Raw genomic sequence first — 25,015 nt, forward strand, 5'->3', positions numbered from 1 at the left:
TGTAAAATCATTAAGACAGCTGAGCTTACAATAATGTCTTCATTATTACTTTATAGCTATATTAAGTCATTATGTTATGGTATGTTGATTGATGAATACATTTCTGTTTGGTTTTGCTTTTTGACAGTTTTTTGGTATGTATATATATTTATATATATAACTGTACTGTATACACGTAGTATATTCAGTAGCCTACGGTAACTAAGAGTTACTTAGAAAGTGCATTTGGTGGTGTCAGCTATCAAATGTAATTTTAATTAAAATATGCATACCGATTCCTGCTTCTTCTTCTTATTATTATTATTATTATTACCATCATATCATTGTTGTTGTTGTTATTGTTCTTATTAATATTATTATTAGGCATGTTATTCATGATACGGTTACAATTTTACGAATACTGCCGTCATTGTTTTTGATCACAATGCCCCATTCACGCTACCTGTAAGAAAAACCGTCTAATATCATCCTCAGCTAGATCTTTGTGAAACTTGTAAACTCGACGGTCTCGTTGTCTGTTTGTGTCCAGCTAAGACACATTTCTATATATGTAGACCTATATCACTATTAATGACAAACGTTCACGCCACTCATGTTTGCTCTTGATCATTATTCTTGCAAAGACTATTGCATTTCCTATATTTTTCGTATGTGTGAATGCACCACTAGGCTAGCTGAGTATACGCTCTTAGCGGCTAACAATATAAAAATCTAGCGAGTTTGCGTGCTGACTTTAGTACCATTTCACACTTAACTGCAACAATGTTAAGATCCGGAAATACCAATACTGTGCCCATGGCCATTTTAACACTCGTCACTGCTGGACTAATATGGTTAATTTAAAGTTACATCTCACGTCTGGTATTATTTGCTAACGTTAGCCAGCATCCGCTAGCTAAAGTAAACGGCCCAGTTGACTGTATACTGCCGTGGTGATCTCCCTCAGCGCGCACACTGAGGATGTTGAATGAAGGCGAACACACACATCGGACAGCTGCATCTAAAGGGAACTGTCTGGCACAATAGCAGGTATCTGGAGGCCGTAGCGAACCTAAACAGCGGATGTAGTTGTGTTTCGACCTTAAAATAATACTAGCACGTCATTTAGGTGGACTACTGTACACTTGTTGGTGTAACACTTTCTCTGTCGACACGCTGTCCTGTCAGATAATTCATGTTAACGTTTGACAGGAGCCTTCAGCTGTTAGCTAGTTGTTCTGAAACTGTATCAGGTTTGTTGTGAAATTCACCTGACTGGTAAAAGTCTGTGTGCCATCTCTTCTGACATCCTTTCTTCCAAACAGTACTCTGTCACTGCACAGTGTCATAACATATTTGTTTAATCTTGCACGGCTGTCTTTACATAAAGCTGTGTTCTGCCTGCTCAGAACGATATGTTACAGTAATATATACATTTCGTGACATTTCAGCTGTTTGCAAGGGAGCCAGCAGGTATATGGTACATGGCCGAGCCAAACCATTACCACCTGCCCTCAGTGTAGGTGGGAAACCTCTGTGTGTCAAATGTGGGACCAAAGTGACTCCTGGAGCCGTGGTCTAATATTTGACTCTGCACTCTGTCACTGTTCTCTCACTCTCTTGTACTCTTGTCCTCATTATCATTGTTAGTGCTTTCCCCAATGCTGGAAGATGGAGCCATAACTGTGAGGAGAGAGAAGAGATGATGCACTAACCACATAGTCACAAACTGATCACTGCAAGGTATGTTGTGGGTGGCTTGTTTTTGTCAGAAGTCCATTCAGTTGGAATTCTTCCCTCAAATGCACAGAGTTGTTTTCAGTGTGCTCACTCACTTCTTCCATACCTTGCTTCATTGTTCTTGACTAGTGTATCTCATTGGATAAAATCTGTCTGCAGAGACTGTGGGCCACAGTTACATGTAGTACAAAGAGGCAATTTTAACCATCTGACCATCTGAAAAATACCATGATTTAATGATAGACACAATTGTTTGTGTAAGTCGCTTACAGTACACCTTAATAGAACAGAAGGGTTTGTTGAAAAAATGCTTGATTATAATTTCCCAATGTATTATCTCCTGACTGTCATAAAACTTAGTATAAATTTGAAATACATGCATTTTTGTAACAGTAATACAGTAGAATAATTTACTGAAGAGGTACATGTCACAATAACATCAGTTTTCATACCATTGCATACCTTGAAACGCCACAACCCAACTTTGACTCAATTCATGTTTGCATATAACATTTGATTTACTATGACAGCAGCCAAGCAATGCAATAGCCAACACCATTGCCATCTAGTTGAATATTTCAAGAGAAATGGAGCTGGAACCGAGTAAAATTCTAACGTAGAACTAGTCATCAAAGGTGAACTCCACAGAGTTTAGGCTGCATTCAGACCAGTCCTGCGTTTTGACGAAAGCTCAGGACTGGCTCGCAGTGGGTGCCAGCGTGGATCGCAGTGGGTGCCAGACTAAATGCAGCCGGCAGCGGCGAAACAGTTGAAACAGACTCTATTGGAGAAAAGCAACCCGACATCTCGTTGTGGTGGCCAATCACGTAAGCTGTTGATCAGACTAGCAGAATGAATTGAATATGGCCTTGTGCATTAATTAAGAGGATCTCCATGCGCTACAAAAAAAGGAAGGTCGAGCAAACCGAAACAGACCTTGAACTTTGAGCTTGACAGAAAATGACAAACTGAACCGTCTATGCTGAGAACAACGGAGCATGTCTTCTCATGCTGTTAGTATCGTTATATCTCTCTCCACACCCCTGTGTCAGTGCTAGATACAATCACTAGCAACTCTACACGAGACCTAACGTTACGAGAATTGTTTTGTGGTACCGGTCCATCTATCCCGTTAGTCACAGTTGGCTGGCTGGCAGGAGATCGCAAATATGTTGTGCTGATCGAACCAAGAGGGCACTGAAAATCCACACTGAAATTAGCAGGTGGAGAGCTCGTCAGCATGGCTAGCCACAGGTTAACCAGTTACACTAAATACATTTACTTTTACTGAAGTACTTCACTGCTTGAAATAGCAACTTCAGTACTGCCATAACGGTGTTTCCCACAGGATTCAAGAGACTATGGTGGTAAGCTATGCTTTGTAAAGCGCAGTCATCTCATGACACTTTCTAAATTGAGCAGGTCTAGACCATACTCCTTTATTAATTTATTTACAGAGACCCAACATTTCCCCCATGAGCAAGAAATTGGCGACAGTGGCAAGAAAAAACGTCCTTTTGAGGGAGGGAGGGCGAGAAAGGGGAGGGGGGATACAGTAGCTGCAGCAGTAATAGCAGCTTTACTCATTGAGATATGAATATTAATAATACTAAAAGTATAATAATAATAATAATAACAATAACTATAATAATAATGATAGTAGTAGTAGTAGTAATAATAATAATAATAATAATAATAATAATAATGATGATGATGAGGATAGTAGAAGTCAAGCAGGACCGCATCAGCAGGGCAAATCACCATGCATGGGAACCTGTGAGACGAGAGAGCACAGAGACTCCAGGGAAGAAGCCAAGTCAGTAACATGTATTATTGAGACATGAATGTGTACAGATAGAGAGCAAAGAGCCTGTGCAGGCCCAAACTGTAGGCTTTATCAAAAAGGAAAGTTTTAAGCCTCCTCTTAAACATGGAAAGGGTGTCTGCCTCCTGAACCCACACTGGAAGATGGTTGGTTCCACAGGAGAGGAGCTTGATGGCTGAAGGCTCTACCTCCCATTCTACTTTTGGAGACTCTAGGAACCACAAGTAGCCCTGCATCCTGAGAGTGCAGCGTCCAACTGGGGTAATAGCAGGTCCTTAAGATATGTTGGTGCCTGGCCATTAAGGGCTTTGTATGTGAAGAGGAGGATTTTTAATTAAATTCTGGATTTTACAGGAAGCCAGTGCAGAGAAGCTAATATGGGAAAAATATGTTCTCTCATATGAGTTCTTGTCAGAACACATGCAGCAGCATTCTGGATCAGCTGGAGAGTCTTTACAGACTTATTAGTGCAGCCTGATAAAAGGGAATTACAATAATCCAGCCTTGAGGTAACAAAAGTGTGGACTAATTTCTCTGCATCTTTTTGAGACAGGATGTTCCTAAATTTTGCAATGTTTTGAAGGTGGAATAAGGCAGTCCTTTATGTGGGAGTTAAAGGACAAATCCTTTACTGTGGTGCAAGAGGCCAGAGTAATGTCATCCAGAGTAGCTTTATTATAGATCATGTGTCTCTAAGATGTTAAGGGCCCAGAACAATAACTTGTGTTTTGTCTGCGTTTAGAAACAGAAAAAAGATGCTCCCCTAGAAGAATATTTTGCACATTTTAAAGTTAAATGCATCAATCTAGTGCACTTCACATAGATAACATGACCATAAATTAGAAATTGTAGAAAATATAATTTTTTCAATGATGGAGCACACATGTTCCTTGGGGAAAAGCCAGCATCAAGCCCTGACTAGTATGACCAGCATGCTAGTAGCAGAGCAACCGATCCAATTTTCCTTTAGGCAAATCAGCGGGGTTAAAAAGTTCACAACGTGACGTCACACAATCAGGCTGTGGCATGACACTCCAGTCCACTTAACGCCAGATTTGGTCTGAATGCAGCCTTACACATCATTTCGGCCAATGCGTTCCGCCTCTGTTGCTTTCCACACAACTGATTAGCTGCATGCAACCAAAGCCTGCTCAAACGTGATTGGTCAGTATTACTTGGACTACATATGGAAACCAGAAAGCCTCTGATATCAAGGTCTTTGCCAGATTCTGCATTCATATGCAGAATATCTGTTTGTAGAGATTACTCTAGAGGGAGCTTCATGAAATCTGATAATTTGAGTTAGCATGCATGTTACTACCACAACACACCTGAACCTCTGAACTCTGAACTGTTAGTGGTTGTGTTAGATTGTGTGGGTAATGTAGGTGCCAGATTTTGACAAGGAAGAATAATGTGTGGAATAAAAAAGACATTAACTCTGGTTCTACTCCATCAATTTTACATGTACTCTTTTACATGTACTTGAGTAACCTTTCATGATATTGTTCTTTTCAGAGTAGTTTTAAAGCTGCATATTTTTACTCTTATTTGACTAAATGTTTGAGAAAAATCATTCATTGGATTAATTATTGATTAATTAAAGCTAGAGCAGGAGTATAGCTTTCAAATAGCGCTAACCGCTAGCATTTACAGATGAATTAACAGAGCGCAGTGCAGCAGGCTGCGGTTGTCAAGTCATCAGACCACCGAGCTGCCACTGATCTGACAGAGAGCAGTAAGTGTGCCTGTCGTGTATTGCCAAGTTTAATGATATACACACACACACACACACACACACACACACACACACACAGTATTTTCTGCCATCATAGTTTTCAAACTGTGTGCATGTAAATAGTCATGCTCGCTAGTGTAGCATGATGAAGAGAGACAGAGAAGTAGAGTCCAAATTATTCACACAACAAAACAACTTTTCTTTCATGTGATCATGACTGTGATATGTTTCCACCACAGATGGTCTTCTTCTTCTTATAATAGAATACAATCTGAAAGCAATATTTTGTGATTGCACTTGAGAGATACAGACTGGGAATATTGTCCTGGTGTAGAAGTGGTAGGTTATCTAATGAGGAAATGATAACTTGTCATTTTATCACAAATAAATACAGGTGTATGTTCACTTCTTTACCTGATTAAGACCATCTGTTGAACTAAATAAATACATAATTCCAGTTTTATCTAAATTAAAAAAAGAAAGTTGTGTGTCAGTGTTTTATCTTTTACTTTTGTCTATCTTAAGTTTCTCACTAGAGTAACTTTTCAGTAGGTGCTTTGTACTCTAAATAGTTTATTTGATGACTACTTTGTCTTCTACTTGAGGACTTGGCAAATCTGCCAATCTCTGATTATCACCATGATGTTAGCTGTTGTATGTGTGAGGCTGAATATAATAGCAACTATCTATTTAGATTTTGCCATCTACTTTGTTGTCACTGGTAGTCAGAAAGGAAACAAATGGCATGTGTGTAATTAACTATCATACTGTACTTCTCAGTGACCAGTCATTCTGGTTTTGTGAGAAGCAGAAACAATACGATTACCAAAAGAGGTGTGGTGGTAGATGTGCACAACACATGACTATGCTGACCTAAATATCCACACTGTTATCCAAGAATTCACAGTGTCAAAGTTTCATTCTTAACCAGAGTTTCATTTCCTTAGGTACATGTTTTCACAAGAGATATGCTAAATGGGCTTTAACAGTGTTATTAGCAGACCCAAATGGAATCTGCAGATAAGTTTCTGCGGTTATCCAGAATAGAAGTCTGCGGATATTTAGCCAAATTTTTCTTTACTTGCGAAGTGGTAGTCAAAACTCATTGTTTTTGAGCGAAAGTAAGCAAATGTAATGCATTCAACCAAGCTAAAATTATCTTAAGCGGGTTGAAATGAAGTACTTGCTATAAATACTTCCTTGACATATTGTGTCGCTGGACTTCAAACTTTGATCTTATATCTAACTGTGTGACACAAGACTGTCCCACACATGCGCAAGGGGGTGGAGATTGTTAACGTTTTTACAAGTAGCAACTTGTTTATCGTTGTTGTTTATCGTTTAAAATCTGCATAGTTGTCTGCAGAATTCTGCTGCCATAGGTTCGGTGTTGGCTTGGTTTTAAGGTCACGTGGCTTATTACTCAGCAGCAGCTGAGATGAATCAGCTGGGCCAAGCCAGGAATGTGAAACTTAAAGCCTTGGTTTCTTTCCCCTCCCTCAGTCACATCTCACCTCCTGCCTTGTGTTTTGTTTCCCATTCTGTCCTGTCTTTGCCATTCCCTACAGACCATTACAATGCCATCTAGTAAATGCTGTGTCATAAATGTCATGTCTATCATTTGAACATCAAAGCAGACTTGTGATTGAACTACTGCCTCAGACACTTAGGGTTTACTGTAAATCATAAAAGACAGACAGTATATTGCTCAAATGGAACCCCAGATGCTTTTCTTGCTTTATAATTGCTCTTATTTGGTTTGCATGTGTGATGAGGCATAACCATTTCCGGGGAATATGAGAGTGTGGTTGCTGGTCACAATCTGCCATAGATTTGAATGAGCTTGGCAGTTAGTTTCAGTTTCGTTTCTGTCTGACTTTGGTCAGAAAGGAAAACAGAGGGGGAGGGAGGGAGGGAGGACCGTTTATAAGCTCAAACAGGAAGGTTGCTGGTGAATACACAGTACTTCAACTTGTGAGGCGAATGAACAACATATCTTCTCATTTGAAAGAATAGGTAAGATGGACACAATCTGCTTATTCTTCATTATTAACTATATACATATTTGGAATGTTATGCATGTTCATGCCATAGTTTATGACATGGTTTAACAAACTAAAGAACGCAGTATATGGATTTTGTACTGAAGAGGCTGGGCTTTTTACCATAAATAAGGTGATAAGTGTCAACTATTTTAACTTTGTGGAATAAATGAAAGCTGCTGGCTGATATGTACGTTATTGAAAATAATCCACATTATTTATTACTGTCCTTGACTATAGTGTATCGCTGTTTGATTTTAAAGGTGCCCTGTGTAACTTTTTTTTAAAGTTACAATTTGGTTCTATAGTCCTATATTCATGAACTGTATAGGACTTCTACATTGCTGTTCCCACCCCACTATAGTTCAAAATAAAAGCGTGTTTATCTAAAGTTTACATATACAAATGTGATTATATGACTTTAAAATAGGCTACAACTCAAACTCATGTTACCCTGTAAAAAGGTTGCATTGTTCAACTTTAAAGAGGGATTGTTTCTGATGAGATAAATAAGGTGATCGGAGCCTTGCAGTTTAAGCATTTGTCAGTACAGACAAGAGTATTTGACCATGGCTGTGCATTAAGTTACAGCACTTTGAATAATGACAAAAGGGTGTCTATACCATTCAGTTGCACAAAAGCTTTCAAGTATCAAGTTTGTCAAATTAAATGTTTGGACAGATTGTTAGCCATGTTCTTTCATCACATATTTCCATATATATACAGGAAATTAGGAGACCTTGCTGGTTGTAGACAGTGTTTTTTAGAAAAAGTTCTTATGCACCTGCTTTTTATGATTACATTCTTGAATGATTTAGTCTTTTTAAACATTAGATTAAAATTAAACAAAACTCCAGCACTTACAGGTAACAAGTTATCTTATTTATTGGGGGCAAAAAACAAAAGACTTCCGCAAAAGACTACAGCAAATTCCTGTCACTACCATTAACCTGATATATTGTTTAGGCTTTGGAGCAGTGTGTGGTGCTGTTAGTTTTTTAATTCTTTTCAGAAATGGGGAAAAAACACTGTTCACCCGGTATCAAACTTAGCTGAGGTGCAGGGGCTGTAAATCATCAAAGCTTTCAGTCTGAGACCTTCTGGACAGATTGTTCTATGTACACATAGTTATTTATTAACTGTATTGATTTTAGCAGCTTTAAAATTAAATTAACCTTTAAAAAAAGAAATTGGCACTATAGCTGGATTGACAGTGGATTTTTAAGGTTAATACTGATATAAAAAAAAAAAAATTTGATTTCTGATGAGAATCCTTTACATTTGCTAACCACAGTTATGGCCAAGATATATACTGAGTGGAAATATTTATTATTTCATTAGTTTATTTTAAAAAATTGTCAGTGCTAGCTGGAGAAATGGTGTCACTGTTTCTGCACTACCTGCCATCTTCTCCTCCCCCAACATTAAATTCACGGGCTACAAGTTTTACACTTTAGCTAATTATTATGAAGTCAATGTTGATTGCACAATGTCGTGGCTATAGAATAATGCGGTGGTTCCCAAATGGTGTGGCAAGGCACGCTGGTGTGCTATGACGCAATTCCAGGTGTGCCGGGGGATTTTGTCACAACCATACATTATTTTTCATTTTAACAAATATAGAACAGGTAAATAATTTAGTGTATCAGTACTTTGTGTGCATTAATTTCCCAATACAGTGTCAAATTCTATACCCTGCTCATATGATATGAATACAGGTGTGCCTTGAGATTTTGGCTTCCTTTTGGTGTGCCTTGGGCACAAGAAGTTTGAAAACCATTGGAATAATGACTCCATCAATGTTATGATTGGTTCCCTATAAACCTTGATGTCCCCATGCAATTTTGATTACCAATGATCAAGAAATCTGCAAAGAATATGAGGGGAGTTTTCCCTTTTCCACTTTAAGGCTCATTCTCCTTTGGCTAATATGTCTTTTGTTTGTCGTTTATTTAGCACATTACTTAAACTATGTGCTTTTTCTTTAGCTATTAGTGAAAGCACAGACTACCATTACACTACTGTACAGTGATTGTGTATTAATGGTCTCTTTTTCCTCTCATAGCTTTACTCAAGATGGAGACGGACCAAGACAATATTGTGGCCCTAGTGAAGCAGCACCCAGATGGGATCCCCCTTAAAAAGCTGGCTGTATTCTACAACCAGGCATACCACAAGAACCTGACTTTATCTTCCCTGGGCTTCGACTCCATATCTGACCTGGTAGCCTCACTGGATAGGGATCTGGTTGTGGAGAGGGAGCTGGTGTTTCACAAAAGCCACTGTCGTGGGAGGAGGGCTGGAACTGGAACAACAACAAAGGCTACAAAGGATAGCAAGAATACAAAGGTTTTTGAAAATATAGTTGCCATGGTGCAGCAGCACTCTGCTGGGATCCCTCTGAAAAAACTGGCTGTATCCTACAGCCAGACATACCACAAGAACCTGACCTTATCCACCCTGGGCTTTGACTCCATGGCTAGCCTGCTAGCCTCTCTGGAAAAGGATCTGATTCTGGAGGGGGAACTGGTGTTTCACAAGATCCACTGGCCTCCAAGTCAGCCAGTAGCTGGGAAGTCAACAACAGCGAATGAGGACAGCAGGCCTGCAACACCACAGAGGACTGAATCACTTATCACCACTCCTAGTGTCACTGTGCCACAGGTAGATGTCAGCTCTGACTGTGTGCCTACCAGTCAGGCAGCAATTCTCCATTTAGGTCCTCCCTTAGGTTCCATTACCTCCTTATTCTCCACACCCTGTCCTGTTCCTGTTAACACACGATTTACTGTGCCAAAGCCAGCTAAGGAATTGACCCAACAGCAGCTGTACCAGAGGGTCATAGAGGTCAGTTTTGAAGACAAATATGTGGACCAAAGAGTGTTTTGTCAGTTGGTTTCTGTTTACTCTGTTAGTATTTGTTTCGACTGTACATCTGATTACATTTAACAGTGAAGCAACAATTCTAGTTCAACTCATTGCTAGTAAAGACTTGGACAGTGCATGTTTTAAAAAATGCCTTAAAAAAACCCTCAATAATAACCAATGCACCATGACAGAAGAAAGGCTTAAGAAGTAGAAATATCTCAGGCTAGATGTGGGGTCACTGGTCTACCATGCTACCGAGACCAGCCAACCTCAAAGGGAAACCCCACAATCCAATTCTTTATTCTACAGTATATCAACACTTCATGTTGTTGTAGCACAACAGTCTACTAGAGGAGAACACCTGGTTTGCCATACCAAGGAGTATGAGGAAAAGTGTCAGAAGGTAGTTATAGAAGTAGCCATTGTTAGACCTAAATGTGCTCGGTGATATTCATTTTCCGCGGCCAAGGCAACCTGTTCGAATGTTTGCTGGACACAGTAGCTGTCATTCTGCCCTCACATCTTTAAGTCCATATTAACCAAATTGTGGTACTCCGTTAGTCAGATGATTTTCTGTAAAACAGATCTCAAATATGTAGTTATATTTGATAAAAAAACGCTCGGTAATTTCCAAATTTACCTACTCAAACCGGGAAGAAATTGTGTATTTGTTGGGGACTACTTTAAGTTGTGGATTAATATACACACATGGTGCACTAACAAGTAGAGCTACCACGATTAATTCATTAGTTATCAGCTATACATTTGCCCACTATTTTAATAAATGATTAATCAGTTTGATTTATTTAAAAAAAAAAAAGGACAATGAAACACTGGTTGACATTTTTCCCCCTTTTCTGACATCTTATAGACCAAACAACTAATGGATTAACCGAGGAAATAATGGACAGATTAATCAACGATTAAAATAATTGCTAGTTGCAGCCCTCCTGACAAGTATTTAGGGCAGCATGACAGAATATGCAGATTAAGTTAAAGTAACACCAGCCTAGTCCATTAACCTATGCTTCACCACATGTAACTGGTCTGTGAGACACCAACTTAGAAATGCAGGCAACGTTGCCCTGAGACAGACTGAGGAATGGGGGTTGATAGCTGCCCAATAGCATATTTTTTGCCCTTAGCCCTCCATAGCACTTTAACTTGGCTGTGGATTAATGTTAGCAGGGGAGCCACTTTAGATTAGTTTCATCCCTTCAGGCTTTAGATGAGACATCCGAGAAACAAAACATTCACTGGTTTTGAAATGCAGAAGTGGTGTTGGTGCCCAGCCCATAGCTTTGAACTATTGTAAAACCAAGTCAAGGGTTTGGAAATTGCCATCAACTTCAGACACAGAGATTACAAGATGTGTAGTCAAAGGCTAATGCTCAAAAAGGTATGGCCAATTTTGCTTTTGTAATGGTTAGAATTGTGACTGTTTTGATGTACATTTATGGCCCAAGCACCGAAATGATGTGAGGACCCTCTTGAAATGCAAGGAGTTATTATTCCTACTACGCCTAAAATAAATGGCTTTTTTGAGGGCCTAAACACGCTTAAAAACTCATGAAACTTAGCACCAAGTGGAAAAATTATGTAAATGTACGTAATTGATGGGTTATGGCCATGCGTGGGGCAAAATGGCTCAGTAGCCCCCCTGAAACACATACCCTGGAAGTACCTGCACCTACATCTATGAAATTCTCACCTTGAACTTCGAAATAGTCTGTTGTGGCCATGATTTTGAATTAAGCGCTCATTTTTTGGTGATTTGCACGTGTTGTACTTTAACAAACTCATCCTACAGCTTTAACCAGATCCATTTCAAATTTTGTCAAGGCAATCTTAACAACTTTGTTACAATTTTTCGTCGGTCGTATATTGATGTTTCGCCAGCAAACAGGAAGTTGCTTTGACTCCACTGTACGTGGTCAAATCTGCACCAAACTTCACACCTTTTGCAAAAGTCCAAGCCTGAACACATTTACATGACCATATTTAGTTACAGTCATAGCGCCCCCCAGTGGCGGCAGGAAAATGACATGTTTTTATATGCCTTAAATTTCACGAGAAATCATGAAGGCCTTGATGACGGTATATACTGAGTTCTCATTGGATGTTGATGAAGTAGCAAGGACTTATTCCCCATGAATCAGGAAGTACATATAACTTCTACTTAAATGGTCCAATCATTCTCAAATGGCACATGTTTGAACAGAGTCCCGCCCAAAACACTTCTACATGACAATTAAAAATTGCAAGCAGTGATGGACAGGAATTCGCACCACTGCACACATTGGGGCTGCCGCTCACTCTGATGCGTGCTGGGGTGCGAGGGCCCATTAACACTGCTTGCAGTTTTGATAATAAATATAATTGAAGAACTGTCGTAGTAGACAGAAACTCAAGCTACAAGGTATTTTGTGTTTGTCAGCTGATGTCAATTCAAAAGCTTAGACTCAGTGATTTTAACAAACCCTCAGAAGTGTAAAGATATTGAGCTATTAACTTGAATATAATTGTACTTTGCATTTGGATGTTGCATTATTCCTTTAGCCTACCAATCTAAAACCTGACCCTTGACTTGTACAGTACAAAAAGTAATAACCACTGTCTATATAGGCACTGATCTGTAATGTTTATTAATGTATTCCAGGTCATAGCAAAGTACCGGTTGAGTGCTCCATCCATGGACCAGCTCCAGAACTGCTATCTTGAGCAGTTTGGTGAACAACTCCCTCTCACACAGTACATGTCTCTGTATGACAGCTGGGAAGCATCAAACCAAAAGAAGCCACTCACTCAATCTGAAACAACGACAGACTCCAAGACCGCTGTGGTGGAGACAACTGCAGGTAGCCAAACGAGACAGCATTCAAAATCATGCTTACAAAACAAACATTGTCTTTTAACTATGTTTATGTGGTCATATCTTTACACAGCAGCACAGGATCTTACGAGAGAGCCTGAAAAACAGCAGCAACAGAAAGCCACCGCTTCCAACTTTCTCTCTAGCTCTGACTTTCCAGTGCTTGGGGCAGATGTGAGCGTGACCAAAGAGCAGAAGCGCAAAGTTAGAGGTGCAACCCAGAAAGAGGGTGGTGCCCCTGTGTTTAGAGAGTCATATCATGCCCAGCTGAGAGAAGTACATGGAGCTAATATGCGGGCAGTAGAGGCACTGGAGGAGGATGAGGAGGATCTCACAGGGAGGAAGAGGAAAAGAGTCCTGGATCAGGATACAGTCAACAGTTTGATCGAAGATGTAAGACGAGACATCGCTGCAGAAGGAGAGCTGGTTACCAGAGATAAGGTGAAGAGGAAGCGGACATGTTTTTTTAGTGTCCCACAGGTTGAGAATCTACTTGTGGTGGTGGGTGGCATGGCATGTGACAGGCGTGTTCGATTATAAACTTGTCAGACAAAGGTTTATTAATAGCTCCCTAATACAATTTTATAAAAAATGTAATAAATAACCTTATGTCCAGATAAATAACTACTCAAAATAAATTACAGTATATAAAGATAAATGACTTTAAAAAAAATTATAATTACATAATAAAATACAACAAATCTTTCACTATATTCAAGAGATCAAAACGTTTTTCTTCTGATTCAGAGTTTTTCTCCTTAGCCCTGGGTCATGTACCTATTTGCATCATTGATGGCATTTCCTTGTTGGTATTTTAAAAAGCATTTTTAAAGCCTGTCTGTATGGTATGCTTCAGGGGCTACTACTACTGCATATGTGACAAAAGTAGTAAAAGGCCTTTTGTTGCTCCAGAGGAAGCCAATGTCATCTGATAAATTGCCTCCTGTGATGTCACTCAATGGCTGAGTTGCATAGAGGGTAATGTAGGTGGCAAGTTTTGAAACACATTCCCCATATTTTATTGCACTCCTCATTATGGACAGTTTTAGAACAGACGAATGAATGCAGAGGAACAGAGATATCACTTCTTTATTGCACACATTCTTCCTCCTTTGCAAATACTCCACTTTGGACCAATATTAGTTCCAAGTAAGTTAATGATTATAAATGCTGCCTAACATGACAAATTGTTGCTAGCTGTTGTGGTAATCAAACATGGGCTGTTTCCACAACTGAAGTCTTACAGTATGCCATCATTTTTACCTATTTGCTGCTGAAGCTCCTTAAACAGAAAACAAAAACAGTCACTAAGTATAAAGTATTGGTGGAAAAACTTTAAGGAAACCAGTCCTTTAACAAATGTTCAGTTTCTGTTAGCCTACTTAGAGCGTACAGGGTAGATGTTACCTTCAAAGTGTTTCTTTGGTCAATCTGTACAACTAACTAATGTGCTGCATTGAATTTCCTCATTGTTCCTTCAACGTCTCCTTATACTCCTTATACTGTCCAGGTGATTTCCAGGGTGTGCGAGCTGATGCAGGTTCCTTCTTTGGAAGCAGGAAGGATAAAAGCCTGGAATATTCCAGCTCTCAAAGATCTTCAGTACACTATGAGAGAGATCAACATGTTCATAGAGGTGAGCAAACATGTATTTGTTAATAACCTAGACTTAACCTGCATGTTTGGTTGATACTTAAGCGTTTAAAAAAAAAAAAAAATCTCTTTCAGTCTGCTGGAACAGTCACATCTATCTGTACCCTGTATGAGCTGGGCCAATCACTGGCCGGCCTGAAGGACAAGAAGCACTACGAGGAGCTGAACCTGGGGCCCCTCTGCAAACTCCCCCTCATCCACCGCATGTTCAAGATTGACAGTAACACAAAGGATGATGATATCCACCAGATTGAGACAATAGACATCTTAAAGGTATGACTTACATGGCAAATGACTGAGGAATTTTAGTTTGATGTCATTCACCAACAGACATATTTTAAATGACAGTTGATACATATTTTGTTAATTTATATTCATAAAGGGAGTGACTTTTTGTATTGACAATTTATTGCTGAGCCATAAATAGGTATTTAATAACACTTTCTGTGTTGAAGATTTGTTTTGTTCACGGTACACCATTTGGGCATACAAGATGACATTACCTGGCCACCACCTCCAATTTCATTTGCCTTTCTTTTCTTTCTTTCAATATTTAATTGGACAACGGATACTACAATTATAATCTGGAAGTGTGATCTGTGTGAGAAATGCCAGTCAGAGAAGAGGTATTTCACATGTTGTGCTCTAAAAAGAGAAAAGTGGACAATGAAAACAGAGCTTTTAATCAAGAATGGACTCTAACATGTTGATTCTTCCCACGGGCAGTTTAAAACCAGAACATCTCATATGTTCTGATACTGCGGCGATTGTTAAAAGCAGCAATGTGAAGCACCACTGTGAGATGAAGAACAAGTCTTTTAAGCAAACATACACACTAAAATCCCAATTAAGGGCACCAAAAATAAAGGCAGCTTTCTCCGCTGTGAACATTATTTAAACAAAACATCATTCCAGACTCACATTGAACACTTGACACCATTACAGCCCAGATTTAAAATCCTGGCAGGAAAAGCTGAAGCTGTATTCGCTCACTGAAAATCATCTGAAAAGAAGGCTGGCCTCATCGTTGAGATCAAGCCCGCGGGAAGAGCGCCAGGCCTTGAAGCCAGTTTTCATAGTGGCCAAACCGTGTAATTACATTGTCAAGTGGACCCAAAAAGACTTTTTCCCATAAGCTAATATTGTGAAAGACACGTCTGTAAAATGGTGGATAAATGTTTTTGAGCCTCACAACCCCCAGCGAAATTCCTTGTTTTACTGTCAGAATTTGAGCCTTTTGGGCGCCCCAGGAGCTCAGTTGGTAGAGTGTACGGCCCATGTACAGAGGCCTTGTCCTCGCTGCAGTGGCCTAGGGTTCGAGTCTGACCTGTGGCCATTTGCTGCATATCATTCCTCTTCTCTCATCCCAATTTCCTGTCATCTATCAAACGGTCCTATCAATAAAGCAATGAAAAGGCCAAAAAAAGACCACAAAAATAATGAAATATAAATAATTTGAGTAATTCGGTCCAATAAATTTGGAAAGTCAAGAAGTGCAGCGTGATTAAATTATCCACATTTTTTCACTCTCGATCCCGATACCTGAATTTGGATATCTGCCGATACCGATGCTATTCCGATACCAGAGCTCTGTTTGCTTTAATATTATTATCATTATTGTTGATTTTATATGAGGCTGAAATAAACTCCTCTCCAGAGGCAAGTATGATATGTACATATGTATGCATGTATGTCCTAAAAGGCAACTTGAGGTAAGTATAAGGTCAGAAAAGGAAGTCAGAACAACAGGAAATCCTGTTAGCGGGAAAAATCCCCTCCTGAAAACAAATATGCAACTGTAAGGGTTTCAAATTGATAATCAATATTTATTAAAATCCATAAAACAAAAAATACCTGTCATATTAATACAAATACTTGATACAAATCAATTAGACACTACTAAAATACAAAGGGCTGCTTCATCTGATCAGCACAAATTAAGTACACTGGCTCTTAGCATCAACAAATCAAGGTTTTCAAATGTCACATATTTGAAATAAAAGAAAAGTGCAATAAGTGTAAACATCTTACACACACACTATCAATAAAACAGTGTGCATCTGAACAGCACAAAGTACAGTAGGAGGTTTGGCACTGAAGGTGACCTGGATTAAGCTTAACACCTGAGTCTGTGTAACTATTCTTCAAAAGAAAACAATAAAAAGTAAGTGACTCCTCAAAAAGTTGAGGGAGTGATCTAGTGTTCAACAAATCTCACTTAAACATTGGCAGGTTCTTTTTGAGGAATATGAGCATTTCTGCTCTCTCTGCTGTCAGACGATTCCTCTTATCATCCAGGATATTGGATGCCGTGCTAAACAGTCTTTCGCTTTCCACACGTTATCTGCTTGGAGTTTACCTTGCTTTTGGAATGACTAAATGACTTGCTTTTACATACATTTAACTAAATAATTAAATGTATGTTAACATTTGGGGCACTGGTCAATAACTTTAACGCCATTACAGAACAAGTAGGCCTAAACCTCAGCACACTGATTAACAGCCTCTTGCCTTCTAAATGCAACTGACAGTGGAGTTGCATTTTCATTGGAGTACAGGTCACGGCATATTTTATGCCTTAGGCTAGCACTGTGTTTGACCAATGTGTTATGTTTTAACTGTGTAGTGCCAGCATTACCTGCAAATTTCGTGTTCCCCGCATGTTGCAGGTATCGACTGCAAAATTTGTAGTTCATGGAATTCGTCTCTCTAAGATACCGTAACCAGTCAAATTCGCGCAGCCATTCTTCACGAAAACAGTACTTTCTGCCCTTTTTTGCCACACTTGTGTCTTCAGACTCGGACTCATCCTCTGAGTTAGGATTTGACTCACACTACACACACTACTAGGCTTATCGGGGAGAAAATAAGCGTCAAGAGTTTGTTTCGCCTTTGTTCGCTGAAAGTGAAACCTTCTCCTTCTGCGCTCAGAACAACTTTAGGACCCTCCCCCTCCACACATTAGCCACTTACAGTGCCATTCCCCATTCCCTCCCCCTCTCACACACATTGGCCTGCTACCTGTAATTCCAGATTCTTTGATTCGCCACTTTCCACGTACCAGTGTTAAAAAAAACAAAAAAAAAACACCGGCAAATTCACTGGTCATACATGAGCGACTAAATGTAAAATTTAGTCGCACTGTCTCAAATTTTGGTCACAGTCTGGAGCCCTGGCTACTGTATATGGCACTGAATCATAATGCAAGTCAGACATGAGGTTCTGGACCTTCACTTGAGGAAATTTTCTCTAACTGGAGCTCTTTGAATTTTTATTGAATACCCCTGCAGTAATGTATAGAGTAAAGCATCTGAAGTTGGACAAAACATCAACTAACATCAATTTCAGACACAGAAATGACTAGATCTGTGGTCATGCTCTAATACCAATTTTGCATTTGTAATGACTGAATTTTAACATTACATTTTTTCTGGAGACAGTCCACATGCCAGGGTTGTAGGGATGTTTCTATTAGATGCAAATTAAATCATGGAGGCCATGTAAAATACTGCCAATTACCTTAAGGTGTCACACAACAATAAATTGAGAGCCACACTAGCCTAGAGAGTCAAGCTTGTCATCGCCAATCCTAGACCCCGTACACACGTAGCCGGGTATCTGCTAAAACTAATATATTTTTCTACGTTTGGACCTGTCATCCACATGAAAACGCATCATAAACGAATATTTAAAAAAACTCCGGGCAAAGTGAAGATTTGCGAATACTCCGTTTATGCATTTGCGTGTAGACAGAGATAACCAGAGTTTTGCGTTTTCGAACGTCACAATATGCGCCAAAACAACAACAAATCTGCTCTGACATCAAACGTGCGACCTTTGTTTACTGCAGAAGCATGGCTCCGAGTGCCTTGAAAACTGTGGTGGTGTTAATTATTGTGCAGGCGCTGTTTACCTCTTTGATTTTACAAGCCCAACTACTGCTCCAAGAGCACAGGCGACGGATAACATTGTCGGTGATTTGTGATTGAAAACGCAGATGTTCGGTTATGTGTGGAAGGGTTTTTTTTCGAAAACGAGGTAGTGTGGATAAAATTTATTTTATAAACGGAGGGGGGGAAATATTCGGTTTTAGAAATACCTGGCTACGTGTGTACATAGCCTTAGCCCTTCTCACCCTCAGGTGTGCAGAAACTCCAGGTCTTTCTTTTAAAATACATAACTGTGAATTATCGGTTATCTTATCACTATTGGCGATGAGAAGCAGTTAATTATTGGTTATCTGAATTGCTGAAGACAATCCGTATCATGCATCCTTACTTTGAATTTTATTAAGATGATGTCTACTCTGTTTCCATTGTTTAGCAACTTCGCGTTTTTAGGAGGCAGCAGAACAAGCCCAAAGTAGACCTGGCTGAGTTCATGAAGTATCTGGCTGACCACTACAACTGTGACTCTCCCTACGAGCTGGGCATCCGGATACACAGCATTGCGCTGCCCATATCGGTAAGAGACATGACCTGCTGCAATAGATGAAAAAGTAGCTTGTGTCAGCAGCTGTAAATTATTTTCTCTCTCCTGATCCGTGTGTGTTTTGAACACATTCTAGAACTGTTACTGGACGGAAGTAGCACTTATACTCTATATTGCCAGTAGAAATGCATACCGCTACTTCCAATCAAATGTAGTCATTAGATCCATGAGTACTGCAGGGTGTCTCCTTAAAAAGTCTTAAAATGTCTTCAATTCAATTTTATAAATATTAGCCTTTAAAAAACTAAATAGTCTTGAATTTGACTTTGAGGTCGTAGGTTTGCAACACATATTTTATCTAATTTTATTTATCCATCTTTTAATTTCTTTTTGTCAAAACTCAAGTACCTCAAAATTGTACTTTAAAAGTACAGTGCCTCCAGTATTTCCCCCCTTCTCAATGTTTAGTTCGAACCCTTTTTTATTATTTATTTTATATATTTCATTGTTTCTATGCAAATTCATTTTTGCAAGTTGTTAAAATTGTAAAGACTGAAATAATTACTACTATGTATGTATTTATTAACCCATACATTCACCATTCCTCAGTTGCATTGTTGCACTTTTTTCTTATACAGTAAGTGCGTAGTAAAACTTTTGGAGCTATACATTGATACTAAATTCTGCGAAGAGCTCATTCTATTGGTGCAACAAACACAGGTCTGTGTACATTTTATAGCATTCAAAGATTAATTGTGTTTTCTTTGTGACTTCAAATATGTATGCTTTCCCCATCATAAAAATGATGTTCAAATAATTTTCTTCTGCTTCATCCCTTAAATCACCTGACATTATTGTTAAAGTACAAGTACAAAAGCTTGAATTGTAAACAGAGATCCACTTTTTAACTTGAATCTAGAATAACAATACCGAAATAAGTGAAAGTCTGACTAATCTTCCTCCTCACAAAATTCATAATACATAAACCACACTGTTGAATGCCCTATTGAAGCATTTGCTTTGTAGGTAGGTATCTATAAATTAGCTTTACATTCTATGATGACATTAAAGATGGCTTTTTGTAGATGCTTGTAAAAACTTTGCCCCATTGTATACATTACATTGTATACATCTATCGCACAAATCAGTTTGATTGAATAACCAATATGAAGAATTGAATGATAATAGTTCTGGGTCCATACAATCAAATGATTAGCTTCTTTTTACGCTGCTTCTACATCGAGCTGATGGAGATGATGATAAAAGTATTTATTATAATAAGTAATATTACGAGAAGGGACGGCCAGTCATGGCTGCTTAGCAGTGGATATCTCGTCAGCCCTGAAAAAACCATATTGGTAGATCCCGAGTGATACCTGTAGACACTCTAGTACTGGCACACTTCAGGTTGTTGTTGGATTGACTTAAGCAGAAAATCATTTGGCACATATCCATAACCATTAGCCACAATGATACAACCTATCAGGTGGAGATACAGTGGTTCAATTGAGATATAAATAAGTTTATACATTTATAATTCTAAGTTTGTTTGACGCACCATCTCAGACCTTAATGAAGGTGAGTCGCTGTGAGCACACCATCCTGGAGCAAGCCAGGGAGGTCGTCCAGAAGGAGCTGGAGGAGGAGGTCCAGGAGCGGCTGAGGAAGATAAAGAAGAGCGCGTTGGAGCCGTTGCAAGGAGCAGGTTCCTTCTCCTCTGGAGGGAACTTCGACCTTAGGAAGAAGTACGCTTCCATGACAGCATCCGAGGTTGTGCTGGCAGTCTTCTCAAACGCAGAGGAGGTGTTCAGTCCCAGGATGGCCAAGGTGGGTGTCAGACACTGACAGATGTGTTCTATTATCCAGTGCTTCCTCAGGTGCATCGAAAGAGCTTGCTCAGTGGCAGTGTGGGAATTTTGTGTTACCCTGGTCTTTGCTGCTGTAGGCCTCTGGGTGATAGTTCCATTAAGTTTCCCATCGTGAGCCATTGGGGGTGAGCGTGGGCTACAGAGCTGCTCTCCAGTTCCGAACTCATTAACAAAATGTCACCTTTCGTAATCTCCTAATCCTTAATGAAGGCGTAAGAAAAAGTTTAGCTAATCATTACTGGTAAGACTTGAGATGTGTGGCTTATCTCACAGCTGCCTACTTGTTCACGTTCTGGGATTATCTTTATCCTGGTGAATTTATCCTCCTTATCCACAGTCTGTGACATAGGAGGCTTTTTTCATTATCATTAAAATAATAATTCATTATTAAACATCCAGTTCAACATATCAAGAACACCTCCATTTATTCCAACATTAAGATTGAAAGTTGGAAACACATCATATGCTGTATCGTCAAGCACCAAAGGCACCAACATGTATGGGATAGGTGTGGAAACGTGTAAAAGTCAACATTTGATTCCTAAAAAATGGCCACCTGTGTTGCAAAGATAAGACACGCTTACTCACCACCACAGCGACAACTAACGGATATTTATTTTAATGATTAATCCATTAGTTGTTTGGTCCCAAATATATCTATTTTACTGTCATACAGGAGGAAAGAAACGAGAAAATATTCACATTTAGGAGGATGGAATCAGGAAGCTTTGACTTTTTTTCACTCAAACTGATTTCTCGATTATCAAAATATTTGGAGATTAATGTTGACAATCAGCAATTAATCGAATAATCATTGCAGCTGTAGCTTGAAAGAGGGTGCAACGTTGTTGATGCCATGAGGTCTGTTTGCTTTGGACAAAGTGATGCATGTTGTTTAAAACATAAACTTCATAACTGAATGATTTTTCATGTTTACACATTATCAACAATTAAATTTCAAGACAACTAGAGGCGGTGTCCCAGAGAACACAACTCATTAGTGATTTGTGATGTCATTCTCAATGCAGAACATCCAGAGCTTCCTGCTGCAGGTGTCAGATAACCGGCTGGCAAAGGCTCTGTTTCAGCTTGCCATCTGTGGAGGCTCCCTGGCTGTCCCACAGGACCTGGTGCCCAAAGACAAGGCATCCAAAACCACCGAACAAACAAAGACAGAGGACAAACCCACCACACCTCTCCCCAGTGAAGGTATTCATGTGTTTCTGCCACACATATCTGCTAATCTGATAAATGTCATTAATGCTGAATCTGCTCTGTGTCTCTCAGTCAAGGTGAAGAAGTACCTTAAAGACAGCCTGTCTTCTCAGAACTCAGCCTTCACTTTGGCCCACATGGCGTCTTTGGAGAAGAAGTTAATCAAACACTTTCAGCTCAAAGATTTCCTCTCTCTAGAGCAAGGCAGCTTTCTGGAGTTCTTGGTAAAACACAATCAGGTACATGTGGTTTTTTTTATCTCTAAAATCTTTTATTTTACTCTTTGGGCCCTATTGTAGTGTGTTCAGGGCGTGTCCAACTCCCTTTTGCTAGTTAATGGCAGATAATTTAACAAATAAACAAGTAACAGCCTATCAACACTGCATTATCTGAATCTGCAAAGTAACTATTAACTAAAGTTATCAAATACATTTACTGGAGTGGAAGTATAAAGTGGCAGAAAATGGAAATACTAGCACTTGAGTTAATTGTAGTTAGTTACATTTTTATCAGGGAACTTGACTGAGATTTTTATCTTTACTGCAATGTATGTACTGCATGTATATCGGTTCCAATAATCGGTCTCCTTGATAAGTAATAATCGGTATGGGCCCTGAAAAAACGTATTTGTCAACCCCTTCTATTTACTAGGCATGTAACGAAATACCGGATTTAGCCATCTCACGATACTCTCTCTCCTTGTCATTGTACTATTCTGTTTTAGCAGCAAATGGCGCATTCACACTGCTCAGGAAGACAGACTCCCATTATTATGGGTCTCATAAGTTCTCATAAGACCTGCCCTTCTCCGCCTCCGATTGGTTGGCTTCGTTAGGTGAAGCAGACAGGCCGTGTGACAGAGCAGCGGGAAGGCAGCCCGCCTTGCTGTTCGCCTGTCTGCTTCACCTAACGATCCCAGAGACACTGCAGTTATGAGAGGCAAAGTGTTGTTGTGTTTACTGGTGGGGAAACCACGGCTCACAGTCTGCTTAAGATTGCTGCTGGCTACCAGCTGCTGTATTGTTTTGCAGTTGTACATCGTCCAATCATTCATTGTCAGACACAATTCATGGCTACTTTTTGCACATGCGTAGGTCATGGCCGGCTACCTTTATTTAACTATAGATGGAAAGCAGAAGTACCTCAAGTAAAAGAAAAAACAAACTGTATCAGAACAATAAATGCTGTACCCATCAGATACAGTATGTAGTTAAAGGACATTGTTCAAGTGATCTTTTTTTTTTATATTGTGATAAATATCATATCGTGGACTAATTATTGCGATGATACTGTACCATGGCTTTTAGTATCGTTATATCCCTGCTGTTACACAATGTGGCGCTGGCCGTGAAAATGAAAACTGTGTAGGTCTGAAACTAGCAGTGACACTTGTGCTGCACTGTGCGCTGCTTTGCGTCAGGCGTAAGATAGAGCCCTTAGAGTCTGTATGAGTATGGATTACAAATCCAAGGCCATTGAAAAGATCTCCTGACCTTCCAGCACTGAATAGATAAAAATGCACACTGTTTTCACCCTGTTTGTCTCTGGTTGTGTGCAGCTGCTGCAGGACACCCTGGGCTCTACTGTTTTTTTGGGCAGTGGCATGATGGAACCTGTAGGCAGTGGTTTCAGACCCACCAGACAAGACGTGTTTGAGTTCATCAACCAGTGTGGCGACATAACCTCCACTGATCCAGATGAAGTGAGGCATTTAAAGGCACAAATTTGTCACAAAACATACACACTTTTAAGTATGAGAACAAAGCTCTTTCTCATTCAGTGTTAAAGGGACAGTTCACCCCCAAATAAAAAATACATATCTCTCCTTACCTACAGGGCTATTTTTTCCATCTCAGTTGTTTTGGTATGAGTTGCAATTGCAGTTGGTGTGGAGATATTAGCCATAGAGATGTCTGCCTTCTCTTGTGATGCTTGGAGGGCCCAAAAAAATGCATTTGACAAACACAACAGCAATGTCTCTTAAAGGAGCTATTTGTAACACCCAGCCACCTGCTTCAAACGAATAAAGCTGGCACAAAATCCTTTCCAGCAGGTTGGAATGTTTCATTTCAGTCATTGTCAACACAAAAAGCTATTTATTTTTTGACATTTCTGACAAACTTTACAATATTTACAATATTTACAAACATATCTGATGATGGTCAGAGATGTTGAAGAAGCTGATGTGTAATGTACAGTATAGAGCCCTCTGGGTGGACTTGTTGATGAGACCAGCTGCAGGTGAGAATAAAGGGCAGGGTGGTAATTCATCACTAAGAAGAGGGCTGCACTGGAATTCTGCTCCTAAAAAGACAAAGATGTGGCAGGGCAGTTAGTTTAGTTTAGTTTCAGACAAATATGGAGCTTCTGCAACTTAGTGTGTATTAACTAACTGACTGAGGCTGTAAACATCTCTGTGTTAGCTATTACCTCCGGCCAACTCAACTTCTTTGTCCTCTACTGTGGCACACTAGAGGCTACAGTGACTCATTATCGCCTCTCGTGGCAGACGTGGTATTACTAGAAAGGACAGCTGTGGATATCTCTGCAATACAATACAGAGGCATCTTGGACATAACGCCAGAAGTGTTGCCTCTTCACACTCCGTTTCATGGAGGAACTATTTTCTTTTCATATCACCATCTCAGAAAGAAGCATTTGTCTACTCATGGATGTGAGTCTAGCTATCTCAGCTAACTAAGCTACCTAATGTTTCAGCCCACCAGCGGGGGGCTCTGTCACAAACATGAGCCTCTCATCCATGAATATATGCACACTTACTGC

The 25,015-nt window shown here is 39.6% G+C and overlaps 1 protein-coding gene across 4 annotated transcripts in view; it reads left to right on the forward strand.

Moving 5' to 3' along the window:
- Positions 1-679: 679 nt before the first annotated feature.
- Positions 680-25,015, forward strand: part of LOC311250988 (uncharacterized protein) — a 70,346-nt gene continuing 46,010 nt past the window's right edge. Inside the window, exons 1-12 of one of the 4 annotated variants that reach the window (XM_084343215.1) lie at positions 680-1,029; positions 1,630-1,722; positions 9,390-10,171; positions 12,852-13,050; positions 13,138-13,505; positions 14,575-14,700; positions 14,793-14,990; positions 19,041-19,181; positions 20,715-20,975; positions 22,045-22,225; positions 22,304-22,470; positions 23,790-23,933. In XM_084343215.1, coding sequence (XP_084199341.1) covers positions 9,401-10,171; positions 12,852-13,050; positions 13,138-13,505; positions 14,575-14,700; positions 14,793-14,990; positions 19,041-19,181; positions 20,715-20,975; positions 22,045-22,225; positions 22,304-22,470; positions 23,790-23,933 — 2,556 coding nt within the window. In that variant the 5' untranslated portion in view covers positions 680-1,029; positions 1,630-1,722; positions 9,390-9,400. Of the gene's footprint in view, positions 1,030-1,629; positions 1,723-7,241; positions 7,299-9,389; positions 10,172-12,851; positions 13,051-13,137; positions 13,506-14,574; positions 14,701-14,792; positions 14,991-19,040; positions 19,182-20,714; positions 20,976-22,044; positions 22,226-22,303; positions 22,471-23,789; positions 23,934-25,015 lie in introns of those variants that run through there. The other 3 variants (XM_084343217.1, XM_084343218.1, XM_084343216.1) reach the window with 3 other exon arrangements.

Source organism: Pagrus pagrus, assembly GCF_965226575.1.
Source record: "Pagrus pagrus genome assembly, chromosome: 21".
NCBI lineage: Eukaryota > Metazoa > Chordata > Actinopteri > Spariformes > Sparidae > Pagrus > Pagrus pagrus.